Raw genomic sequence first — 13,755 nt, forward strand, 5'->3', positions numbered from 1 at the left:
TGATTGGATAGAAGCCGATATGAGGAACTCTATGAGGCCACTGAACACACCGCAAGCGCTCCGGGCGTCCTCGCACGCACTACGGCCAACTCCATGGCAGGATTCTGGACAATATTATTTGCCAGATACAGACCAGATTTCAAGACCACGAAAACCTGATGTTTGTCACGCTCCTCGAGCCCCAGAAGTTTCAGGAATACAAGAAAAATTTCACGCATGCAGCCTTCTCCAGTTTAACACAAGAGCCACAGAGCGGTTTTTGATCTGTCTCGGCTAAAAACAGAACTGACTGTAATGTATGCCATGGATGATTTGGCAGGAAAATCTCCCACTGATCTCCTTGACTTCCTTCATCAGAAAAATCTGAATGAGAGCATGGGGCGGCTGTTCACATTGGTATATTTGGCGGTTACCATTCCCGTATACAATGCTTCTGTCGAGCGGACATTTTCAGCCCTAAAGTGAATTAAAACTTATGCCAGAAATACACACACACACAGGCGAGCGAGAACTTATGCCAGAAATACACACACACACAGGCGTGGGAGACAGAGGCACACACACACACACAGGCGCACAAGACAGAGGCACACACACACACAGGTGCACGCGCGAGACACACACACACACACACACAGAGGCGCGGGAGACACACAGACAGAGGCGCACACACACACACAGGCACGCGAGACACAGGTGCACACACACAGGAGCGTGAGAAAGAGGTGCACATTCACACAGATGCGCGAGACAGAGACACACACACAGGCGGGCGAGCGAGACACACACACAGGCGGGCACGCGAGACACACACACACAGGCGCATGAGACAGAGGACACACACACACAGGCACGCACGCATGGGAGACATGCACACAGACAGAGGTGCACACACACACGCACAGGCGGCCGAGACAGAGGCACACACACTAGAGCTCCAGGCTCGCGAAAGAGACACATACACACACGAAAGAGAGAGCGAGCAAGCGAGGGAGGGAAGGCTGGGCGCATAAGGTAGAAAAGGCGTGTTTTTGTTTTCAGCGATCGGTTCATAGCATGCATTGTGGCAATGTTACTTTTCTTGGTGGTTTATTAAATTACAGATTTTTCAAATGTTCCTTTTTTTCCCTGTGCTTAAAACTCATTTTAAAAATAGTGTTTACTGTACAGCAATCGGGTTGTAAGGCTATTAGCGTGAACTCCTGTAATGTTGCTTTCTTGGTTGCTTATGGTTGGTTTTTAAATAAAGTTCTAATTTGTTCAAATGTTCCTTTTTTCCCCCTGTGCTTAAAACTCATTAAAAAAAGTGTTTACAGCGATCGTGTCATAAGGCTATTAGCATTAACTCCTCCAATGTTAGTTTTCTCTGTTGTTCAAGGTTTTCTCGGTGTTATTCAATGTTTTTACATTTAGTTTACTATCACCCTGTGCATTCTATGGTATAATTAACTATATTTGTGCTTAAAAACTAAAAATATATATATATATTTACATACAGTTCGTACGGTCTGGAATGGATTAATTGTATTTACATACAATCCTATGGAGGAAATTGCTTCGGTTCACGACCAATTTGGTTTATGACCAGAGTTTTGGAACGAATTATGGTCATGAACCGAGGTTCCACTGTATTAAAAATGCCAAAAACATATTTGTTTTGTAACTATATCTGGTTTTTGTTAACTATATCTGTATTCATTTTTGGAAAATGTTGGCATAGATTTGAGCTTGTCTACTATAAAATATTCTATATAACAGGGGTGGCCAACTCCAATCCTGGAGAGCTGCAGTAGCTGCAGGTTGTTGTTTCAACTGAGTTATTTAAGTAGAAGCCAATCTTCACCAATAACAGATCTTATTTAATTTAATGGCTTGTTAGTGTTTTAACACTACCATATCAGTTAATTCTTAAATTACTGTTTATTTTTCCTTTCTAATGATACATGTGTCATCCAAGTGATTTGAAGCTTAAAAGAGATGAGTAATTTTCAGTTTTTCACTTTCTCTTCAGTTTCCTTTTGAGTACTTAATTAAACCAAATAGTGAACGATGAATACACACGGGGGCGGCACGGTGGCGCAGTGGTAGCGCTGCTGCCTCGCAGTTAGGAGACCCGGGTTCGCTTCCGGGTCCTCCCTGCGTGGAGTTTGCATGTTCTCCCGTGTCTCGTGGGTTTCCTCCGGGCGCTCCGGTTTCCTCCCACAATCCAAAGACATGCAGGTTGGGTGGATTGGTGATTCTAAATTGGCCCTGGTGTGTTTGTGTGTGTCCTGCGCTGGGTTGGCACCCTGCCCAGGATTGGTTCCTGCCTTGTGCCCTGTGTTGGCTGGGATTGGCTCCAGCAGACCCCCGTGACCCTGTATTCGGATTCAGCGGGTTAGGAAATGGATGGATGGATGGAATACACACGGGTGAAAATAAGCTAGATGTAGAACTGCTGGTTCCTTTGTCATTTGCATCTTATTGCTAGTAAAGAGCAGTTAAAACAATTAATACAGCATTCTAAGATAAGCAATTAAGAGTTGTCACTCAATCGACAAATGCTTCATCAGTAATGAATGAGCTCTCATGAAGCAATTGGGTCTGAACAAAAACCTGAAACCAATGTGTCCCTCCAGTACAAAAGGTTGCTGAACCCCGTTTTAAACAGTTCTAAATAGCAAATAAATGAATTGAAGTTAATTGGTAGCAAAAACTAATCACTACTAAAGAAAATAGAATGAAAACCTGTAGCCACTGTGGCTTTCCAAGATCAGATTTGGCCAACCCTGCTATATAAAATAAAATGAATACTTATTGATATACAGGTTTTTTTTTTATTTGAATGAGATATTGGGACATTTTAGCTATTAACTTAACAAATGAACATGAGGGACTGAACGGTCACCTCACAGTTAGCAAATTTATCATATTCTTGTTGGTGTTAGTGGTTACTAGCTGTCAGAACAATGAACTTCTTGAAAATCTTTGAAGATGCAGCAAGGTCAAAACAGACTGCTAAATTGAAAATTCACCTTAATTACGTTTCCATGGCAGAAAGGTATCTACTACAGCTATAGCTCATTTTATGCATTAGTTTCTCCTTTTCTAATCAAACGTTTACTAAGAATATAGCACTGTCATACTATTGTAAGGATAAAAAAGTTTGAATGGATAAAACTATGAATACCATACCATGAAGATCTCTGATAACTCTTTGTAGCTGGCTTTCCCCTACAGATGCAGCCATTTTTCAGTATGTGTGTTTGCCAGACTGCTCTGAAGTCCTCCTGTATCAGATAAAAGATCAAATCAAATCAAAAATTACTCATTACACACAGACAGATCAACTTTTTTTCACCAACTGACAATTTAAGGTAACTATTTAAGACTAAATTCACATCTTTACAAGTTACATGCCAAGCTTGCGTACACAGGTGAAATTAAATCCTTGAAACAACAGATGCTAGGCAGATATAGTCACCCTCCTAGGAGGCCTGTTACTTAGACTTAACAAATGTGTACATAAGAGTTCTGGACCCAATCAAGTGACGGTAAAGGAGACAAGCCATATCTTAAGGCAGCGTTTCTCAACCTTTAAGTATTTGCGACCCGAGTTTTCATAACAGTTTTAATCGCGCGCCCCCCTAAGGTTTTTTTGAAAGGAGCTCACTAATACCAATTTGTTCTTTTTTAATTAATTGCATATTTTATTATACCTACTTAACTTTTATCGACATCTATCTAACTCTATATTTATTTTTCAAGTATCAGAATGTAGTTCAAGTTAATTTGTTTTGGTTTCAATAGATGTATTTTTCATATTTTTTTCTTGTTTTCTTTTTTTCACATCTTCGCGCCCCCTAGGGGGGCCCGCCCCACAGTTTGAGAACCACTGTCTTAAGGAATAAGTCTAGTATTTTTCATGTTGAAGTTATTTTTCGTCAACAATGGTGTATTTTTAACATGCCACATGAAATTAAGTTCTAAAAGGAAGCAAATTTTATAAATTAAAAAAAATAATTAGCCTACTCCTGTGTTTTACATTGAAGCTAATGGGCATTAGGGTCCTAATGTGAAAAGAAGCCAAGCCTCAAATTGTACTGAATACATCCACTTTGAAGTAGCATAGATTTTGATTCAAGAAAACACATCTTCTGCATTTTTGAGGCATCCTTATGACAAAAAATATAAGCAAGAAATCAATACATTTTATTACAGATTGTAGGTACTATTTTCAGGACGGAAAGGATATGTTTCTTGAGTGAGTGGGTGGAGTTATGAAAACCCTTCTTTGCCAAGCAATATTCTGCATATTATCCAACATTTGCTTCTGCAATTCTGTTTTTACATTGGTTATAGTCAATGTCAATGTTAATTTATTTATATAGCACATTTAAAACAACATAGTAATGCTGCGGCCAAAGTGCTTTACAATAATAGAATAAAAGAAAAATAAACAATAAACAATAAAACATAAATAGTAATAAAATATATGAACATAAAATAAGATAGATAATAAATAGAAATAATGTTATATGATCACAAAGAGGAAAACCATCAGTATTACTGAAGGTCACTGAATGCAAGTGAAAAGAAGTGAGTTTTTAATCTTGCTTTAAACAGTTCAATTGTAGATGACTCCTTAATATGATGACATAGATAGTTCCACAGGCGAGGGGCAGCAGCTGCAAAGGCCCTGTCCCCCTTGGTTTTACATTTGGTACGAGGGACAACAAGAGACAACTGACCAGAAGATCTAAGCACTCTGAATGGCTGGTGTAAAACACACAGTTCAGATAAATAGGCAGGCGCAAGCCCATGTAAAGATTTAAAAACTAGCAGCAAGATTTTAAAATTAATTCGAAAACTGACAGGCAGCCAGTGTAAAGAAGCTAAAATAGGAGAAACAGAGTCATACTTCCTTGCCCCAACCAGAAAGCGAGTGGCAGCATTTTGGACCAGTTGTAACCGGTGTATAAGAGATTTGTTAATCCCAGAATACAGCGAATTGCAATAATCGAGGCGAGAAAAAATAAAAGCATGAGTAGCTTTCTCAAGATCTTTAGAAGATAAAAAAGGCTTTATCTTACCTAATAGACGAAGTTGGAAAAAGCAACTCTTGACTACAGAATTTACTTGTTTCTCAAAAGAGAGGTTACTATCAAAGGTAACACCAAGATTGCGGACTTGAGGTTTGGAAAAGGCAGAGAAAGAGCCAAAAAGTCCAAGACCAATTTGGGCTTTAGCTGATGGACCCACTATAAGCACCTCTGTTTTATTTTGATTTAGATCAAGAAAATTATTAGCCATCCAGGATCTTAGTTCAGACAGACAGTTGTGGAGTTGATTTGTTGCAGAGTTGCAGACAGGAATATAAACCCGAGTATCATCAGCATAGCAGTGAAAAGAAATGTTAAATTTCCTAAAAATTGCTCCAATAGGGTGAAGGTATATAGAGAATAAAATAGGACCCAAAATGGATCCCTGAGGAACACCATATTTAAGAGGAACAGTAGATGAAAAGAGGAATTTAAAGTCACTGAAAAGTGTCTACCAGTTAAATATGACCAGAACCAGTTTAGAGCAGCCCCTTTAATCCCAAAAAGATGTTCGAGCCACATCAGCAGTATTTCATGGTCATTGGTGTCAAAGGCAGCGGACAAGTCAAGGAGGACAAGGACTGCCGCATAACAGAGATGTCGTTGAACACTTTCAGGAGTGCTGTTTCAACACCATGATAACGCCTAAAACCAGATTGGTAGGTCTCAAATAAATTATTGGAGTTAAGGTGATCGACCAATTGATTATAAATAATTTTTTCTAGTATTTTAGCCAGAAATGGGAGCTGGGAAATTGGACAAAAGTTGGTTTAAACTCCAGGATCTAATCCTGCCTTTTTTAGATGGGGACGGACTGCAGCATGTTTATAAAATGAGGGCACAACCCCCAAACTAATAGAATCATTGATAATGGCTAGTAAAGATGGGCCCAACACATCAAAGGATTCCACTAAGAGATGTGGTGGTACAATATCGAGGGGGCTGGAAGCTGGTTTAAGGGTGTCAATAGTTCTTTTTGGCATTGAAAGTGAAACTTGATCAAAGGAATCTAGAACAATGTCATGATTAACAGTTGGAAGTTCATAACCGGTTTGAACAATGCCACGGCGGATAGTATCAATTTTGCTGACAAAGAATGATAGAAACTGCTCACATGAATGAACAGTACTATTTAATCCCATCATTAATTGAATTAAATAAAACCCTAGGATTGTTTGAATGGCGGGATACTAAATCGGCAAAGAAGTCACGTTTTTGATTTCATAACTTCAGCCTGGAAATTGAAAAGAAAAGACCTGAATATCTGTTTAGAGATAGTTTTTTCCAACACCGTTCAGCAGTTTGACAGGCGCTGCGCAGTGATCACGTAGTTTTATTTAGCCAGGGAGCAGGTCTTACCTTATTACTGCGTATCTTGGGCAGAGCAATTGCGTCTAAAACTGTTTTACAGGAGGAATTAAATTAGTCATGTCATGGATTGTAACAACAAACAGTTGCACACTCAAGTCATATGATTCTTTTTTCATAAAAGGTGCCAAATTTTCACCTATTACATTCTGTGTAATTATTTTACATAAACCACACAGTGAGATTCACATTGAGTGACAGTATCATGGTGTAGAGCACACATAGGAGTTTCATTGTACTTTGAACACCAAACAATAAATATTAACTAAGATATTTACACTGCATTACATTTTTAATAAAACCAAGACGTACTTTCATGAAAGAGTCAAGTCACCTGCATGTTTCACTAACTTTGGTGCAATCGCATAGCTGAATCTCCTAAAATGCTTCACCTGTCTCTTTTAAAAGTGACATAGATATGCAGTTTTGCAATGTGTGGGTAATTTCAAGATGCAGATCAATACACGGTAACAATTTTGGCTTGAAAATGTACATATTCAGTAAATTTTAATGATTTTTACATGCTGGCACTATGGCAGCCATTAGCTCCATTATAAAATGTAATAGATGGCTAGATATTTATTATAATTTATAAAATATGCTGCACTTTAGAACGCAATTTCATGTGGCAAATTAATATATACCATTATTGTGATACAGAAATAACTTCTACTTTAAAACTACCAAAATTATCCTTTAATAGGTGTATGCAGTACTTTGCATTGATAATGGGTTCTGATGCTGCTGGGAAGCTCTAAAGAGATGGAAGCAGAGGGTATTACATACTTGCTTGGAAATGGTTGCACATGACCTGAAGTCTAGAAAAAAGTTGTAGAACTGAGCTTGAGGCACACACAGCATAACAGCGTAAGAAAACAAAATGTGATGAGACTGATCAGTTCTCCATATTATATTTAGTAAGGGAAGGAGATGCATACCACCTGTCCTTAGATGTTTATATGATTCTCTTGAAAACACCGGTAACAGAAGTAAAGGGAATGTCTCCCCCGGCCCGGCTAGAATGAAGGATGGTCCCAGTTGGCTGTACCCGTTTAGTAATATAGAGTGTTCTCTCCAAAAAATGCCATAGAGGCTTTTCAAGAACACCTCCTGGCCAAAAGTAAGCAGTACATGATCACTTAAGACTTTCATTCAGCCTATAAAGTTAAAGCATACAGTCAAGGATTAGCCTATATATGGTAGAAAGTCCATAAAGAAGGATGTTATTTTACATTTTTTTCTGATTGTATGTTTTTCACTTGTGTGACACTCTGCCTGTGTTTCATAAAATCACTACATTTATTTGATATGCTTACACAAAAAACATTTTCAAACCTGCTTAACACCATTAAGGATTACTAAAAATTAGTAATTGATCTAACATGCACATTTTATGGTTGTTGGAAAATTGGAATACCCAAAGGGAAAACCAACCCCAGACTGGTAGAAAATGTGTAAACTGCAATATTAAAATGATTGCAACAAAACATTTGGATTGGAAATCATGAAATGGACAGGCATCTTGTCTATGTTCCGTTATTAACATGATAAAGCAGAAAGAGATTACATTTCACATTACACTCATTGTTAAATTATGGATGTCTTACCAGTTTAGGGAGTGGTAAAATATTTCCTGATTATCTGTAAAGTGCAGGGTGCATTCAGTAGCATAATAATTGGAACCTGTAGGATTTATAAAAGAATAGTTTACTTTCAGATGATCAGGCATTCAAATATTAATGTAAATGGTTCAGTTACACACTAGTATTTATTATGAACTGCTTCAGTAGCTGCATTGTAAAAGTAATAATTGAATGATACAGAATCTCACCAGGCATTTTGTACATTAGGTTTTCCAAATCTATACTAATAAAAGACAAAGCCCTCACTCACTCACTCACTCATCACTAATTCTCCAACTTCCCGTGTAGGTAGAAGGCTGAAATTTGGCAGGCTCATTCCTTACAGCTTACTTACAAAAGTTAGGCAGGTTTCATTTCGAAATTCTACGTGTAATGGTCATAACTGGAACCTACTTACGTACATATATACGGCCATAGCCTGCAGCTCGGTCGCCATGTGAGGCTGAGTTACGTCCCTCATCGTCACGCCTCCCACGTAATTGAGTGCCTGCCCATAAAAGGTCATTCGTCAGTGGCAATCCAATAGACACGCTGCCACTAAATATTCGCGGGTGAAGGACTGCGCTTATGCAAACGAAGATGAGATGGTCAGGGTGGTGTTTGGCACAAACTCAGCGAAACTGCGAGAGAAACTTTTAAGTGCCAGGTATTAGCTAACATTAAATAAGGCCGTGGACATCACACGAGATGACCTTTGATGCATGTACTCTGAGCGGCTCACGTGAAATGACTGTGAACGCAGTGAACAAGCAAGAGCTCCAAAGAGCGCTGAACAAAAAACGCATTGCACAATTGAGAAGGCAACAAAAGAATATGTGTGTGACACATACAAGCATATTCATAAGTGCAGCTACTGCGGAAACAAAGCACACGATGGAAAAAGTCAATGTCCAGCTAAAGGAAGACAGTGTAAAAAAAACCCATGCATGCAGTTTGTGATTTCTCAGATAAAGACGAGCTGTTTATTGATGCAGTAAGAAAGGAATCGATGAATGAAACATGTTATCTTTACAACGGTTGACAAACATGGAATGTAACTTGAACACAACACGTCCTCCAAATATGAACCTGATTTAAAGAAATAATGATAATCAAATGCTTGATGACAGCAACACTCATAACAGTCACAAAACAATTACATTGACAATCATGTTACGTTAATTTTAAAATGTTCCCTTTTCTTTTTCATAACTTCTTTAACACACTACTTCTCCGCTGCGAAGCGCGGGTATTTTGCTAGTTGTAAATAAAACAAAAAAGGGTACAATCAAAGTCCTATAGCGAGTGTGATATATGGCCGGCCATTCATCCCAGCCAATACCTCCAGGCCGCCAGATGGAGCCCTTCCTACAGCATGGAGGTGCCCCGAATTCCAGCAGGGCATCATGGACATTGGAGTTTTGCTGTACAGCCCTGCTGGATAACGTCTGGGCCGCCAGGGGACGCTGCAGGGAGGCCGAGAGACTTGTATTTTCCCTACAGCCTGGAAGAACATCCCCGTCACATGGACAGAGGAAATGACGTGCTTCTGGGTTGAAGGAGTTTTTACCTGACCCGGAAGTGCTGGATAATCACATGGACTGAGGGCTCAGAAGCACTTCCGGGTCATGGACTATAAAGAAATCTGGGAAATCCCAGAAGGACGAGCTGAGTCGGGAGGAAGGGTGACAAAGCATATGGGAGAGTGGAGGATTTATTGTTATTGTTATTGATTATTGATTTATGAGTATTGTGGAGTGGAGGGTGCTTTGTGAACTGTATAGTTCAAATAAATTTAATTATTGGACTTTTACCTGGTGTCTGGCGTCTGATCTGAGGGTTCAAGGGGACGACAGCGCCCCCTATCTGTCATACCAGCAATGATGAGTTAGAGGTAACTTCATTAATGTTAATCAAAAGCCTCCATGTTTATACTTAATGAATGTAATAATCCAGTTTTTCTTATTTTTTACAATACCTTAGAAAAATGGTATTTTGTGCTTCAAATGTTAGTCTACAGAAAGTTGCCTGAAGTATCTATTTACTGCAATTAAAAAGAAGTCACAACTGCTAAAGTGACACTGTAACACTGTTAATCATTTAAATTACAACAAAAAGGCAGTAGAATTACTGAACCCTAACCAAAATTCCGATGGTTTACATCTGGGGTGTCCAACTCGAGTCCTGATGGACTGCAGTGGCTGCAGGTTTTCATTCTAACCCTTTTCCTAATTAGCGAGCCATTTCCACTGCTAATTAACTCCTTTTCCCTTCATTTTAACAGCCCTTTTTTAATGATTCAGCCCCTGAATTGAAGTGTTTCAGATAATGAAGTACAAAAAAATATTATAATAACCATTGTTTAAATCTTTTAAAAATGAAAAAAAGTATTTCCTAAAATGGCCATATGGTGGAGCACAGGTACACACTGATGCTACACACTTCACAAACACAGCAAGTTTCATTTCCACACTGCTCATATGTCAGATCAGTGTGGATATGACACATTCAGCCCATGTTCATGTTGGTTCTCAAGCTTATCCCCAAATGCCAAAGATGTATATGTAAAATTGACTTATAACTCTAATTTTTTATGCATGTGAGTGTGGAGGTGTGCTTGAGTACACCTACACTGGAGTACCATGCAAGCCATGGGTGTTTGCTATGTTGCATATTTGGAAACATGGATTTACTTAGATGTTTGACTACTGATCTGTGTATTTGTATCGCTTGCTCCATGGTCTTCGAGATTATGCACCTTCACAACACATCTATGGATTTTTTTGTTAAATTTTCTGCTAACTATTATCCACACTAGTAATCAGTACACCTAAAATAGATAGTGTCTAATTCTTTTATCACCTGGGGTGTGACAGACCTATTTAAAAATTTGTTTTAAATTAGCTATGCACGTGCAATGAAAAAATAGGAGGCACATGCAAAATATGACGGGTGACAGCATTAAAAGGTAATGCACACAAAATTATTTTAAATAAATTTTTACATAGGGCTACAGAAGCCGAGAGAGGATGTGCAATATCGTTATTTTTTTAAATTGGCCCCTCGAGATAACAGGCTAATTTTATCAAGATCTTAAGAAAACGAAACTTAACCTTTTCTCCTGGCATCAGGCTTGCTTATATTGGGACACCTAGACAGCTGAAGCCTTGCTAACTGTCTTCTTAAATGACGGACACCAATGTTATTATTTTCTATGGAAGCAGAGAGAGGACATGCAATATCGTTGTTTTTTTAAATTGTCTGCTCGAGGTAACAGACTAATTTTATTAAGGTCTCGAGAAAACAAACCTTGTTTTCTCAAGATAATGGAATAAATTTATCGAGATGTCAAGAAAACGTCCGCATAGTGCTACAACATAACAGAATGTGAAAAAGTAAAAGGCTATGAATACTTCCTGAAGGCATTTAAAGCTTTACAAACTATGTATAGCATTTTATTTTTACAATCTGATTTGGGACAGCAAAAGAAAACTGGAAAGCATGACAGCAAAGTTAGAACATCCAGAATCTACAATGAAGATGACTCAGCTTGTAATTAAAGTGAAAAAGCTCAAGAGCCTTGCAGCACTAGTATTACCTGCAACAACAGAATAAACTTTTTAAGATTTTTAAGACTATAAACTATTACATGTAATTTTCATAGTAATCCTGTCCACTGATCTAAAAAAGCAATTTAAGAGTACTATCTTGATCCTATAATCTTTTAACCTTTATTGGCTAACTAAAAAAATTACAATATGCAAGCTTTCGAGGTAGCTCAGGCCCCTTCTACAAGCAAGATGTAATCTGACCCATCTGTTTTATCTTAGTAGAGTAATATATATTGCTCTACTTTCCCCTATTGTATTATTAAATGTAGCCTTAGAATGCCTAATCTCACAGGCTTGCCACTGTTTATAAGGTATTATTGTATACTAGACATTAAGCCCGTTAAAATAACGGGCGCTAGACAAGTAGTGCATAAACATTTGTATGAACAGTCTATATTAAATGGCAAGGACCTTGTATGTGGCTGTAATATGTGTCACTGTATTGTGTGCCTTTAATTTTCTCTCTCAGTAATACTGGTTTGTATTTCCGTAAAATGCCTGTAATTTTGTCTGACAGTAATACAGTGGAACCTTGGTTCACAACCATAATTCGTTCCAAAACTCTGGTTGTAACCCGATTTGGTCGTGAACCGAAGTAATTTCCCCCATAGGATTGTATGTAAATACAATTAATCCGTTCCAGACCATATGAACTGTATGTAAATATATTTTTTTTTAAGTTTTTAAGCACAAATATAGTTAATTATACCATAGAAAGCATAGCGTAATAGTAAACTAAATGTAAAAACATTGAATAACACTAAGAAAACCTTGAACAACAGAGAAAACTAACACTGAAAGAATTTGCGCTATAGCCATATGATCCGCTCGCTAAAAACTCTTTTTTTAATGAGTTTTAAGCACAGGGGAAAAAATGAAAATTTGAAAAATCTGTAATTTAATAAACAACCAAGAAAAGTAACATTGCAACAATGCACACGTGTGTGTGTCTCTCTCGCGGGCCTGTGTGTGTGTGTGTGTGTGTGTGTGTGTCTGTGTCTGTGTCTGTGTCTGTGTCTGTGTCTGTCTGTCGCGCGTGCCTGTGTGTGTCTCACGTGTGCATGACTCGTGTGTGTGTGTGTGTGTGTGTGTGTGTGTATGACTCGCGTGCGCCTGTGTGTGTGTCTGTCTCACAGGGAATGCACAGGAAGAGACTGAACACATGCTGTGTGGCCCCGGGCATGCGCATTTCACCAGAAGACACACACACACGGACACGCGCGTGTGTGTGTGTGTGTGTGTGTGTGTGTGTGTGTGTGTGTGTGTGTGTGTGCGTGCGTGCGTGCGTGTGCCTGTGCCTGTGCCTGTGTCTGTGTGTGTGTGCGTGACTTGCGCGCGCCTGTGTGTGTGTGTGTGTGTGTGTGCGTGACTCACTTGCGCGCGTGTGTGTGTGTGTGTGTGTGTGTGTGTGACTCGCGCCCACCTCTGAGTGTGTGTGACTCTCTCTCTCTCTGCACAGGGAATGCACAGGAAGAGACTGAACACGTGCTGTATGGCCCCGCGCATGCGCACTTCACCAGAAGACACACACACACACACGGACACCTGGACGCACACAAGGGTTTTATTAAAGAGGATAACTTATCCCCACCTTCCCTTCTATATCTATAACCTCAGGCAATTAGATGTAGTAAAAAGATAAGCAGGAGTTAAGTTACACATAAAATAATGTATTATTGATAATATTCATAAATAATAACAAAATGCAAAGTACATTTGAATATTGGCAACCATACAACCTGATAAAATGATGATGTGTAACTCAGGTGGCACACAGACTTGTAATTACTTAAAATGTCTCTAGTTAAGGCATCATTGGTGCTCAGCTTTCAGTTACATGTCTGTTCAATATGTCTGCTGAGCTGTGCTCTTCATTGTGTTGTCTTCATCAGTTCATGGTGTGATGGTCTTCATCAGTGTTTAACAAGAGAAAGATACTTCTATATCATCACAGGTTAGCAAGAGAGACGCTTCTTCATCATATGTTGGTTAGAGAGAGAGAATGTGGTTGAGCAAGCAAATTTATAGGTTTTCTGTCCAACCCCTACAGCCAATCCAGACAGTCATATCTCA

General features: G+C 38.9%; 1 protein-coding gene across 2 annotated transcripts in view; it reads right to left on the bottom strand.

Annotated features, from left to right (window-relative positions):
- Window positions 1–13,755, bottom strand: part of LOC120529572 (FYVE and coiled-coil domain-containing protein 1-like) — a 238,352-nt gene that overhangs the window by 207,095 nt on the left and 17,502 nt on the right. Inside the window, exons 2-3 of one of the 2 annotated variants that reach the window (XM_039753478.1) lie at window positions 8,057–8,132; window positions 3,175–3,269 (exon numbers count right to left, since the gene is read on the bottom strand). In XM_039753478.1, coding sequence (XP_039609412.1) covers window positions 3,175–3,229 — 55 coding nt within the window. In that variant the 5' untranslated portion in view covers window positions 3,230–3,269; window positions 8,057–8,132. The remainder of the gene's footprint in view (window positions 1–3,174; window positions 3,270–8,056; window positions 8,133–13,755) is intronic. The other variant, XM_039753479.1, reaches the window with a different exon arrangement.

This window comes from Polypterus senegalus, chromosome 5, assembly GCF_016835505.1.
Source record: "Polypterus senegalus isolate Bchr_013 chromosome 5, ASM1683550v1, whole genome shotgun sequence".
In the NCBI taxonomy this organism is placed as follows: domain Eukaryota; kingdom Metazoa; phylum Chordata; class Cladistia; order Polypteriformes; family Polypteridae; genus Polypterus; species Polypterus senegalus.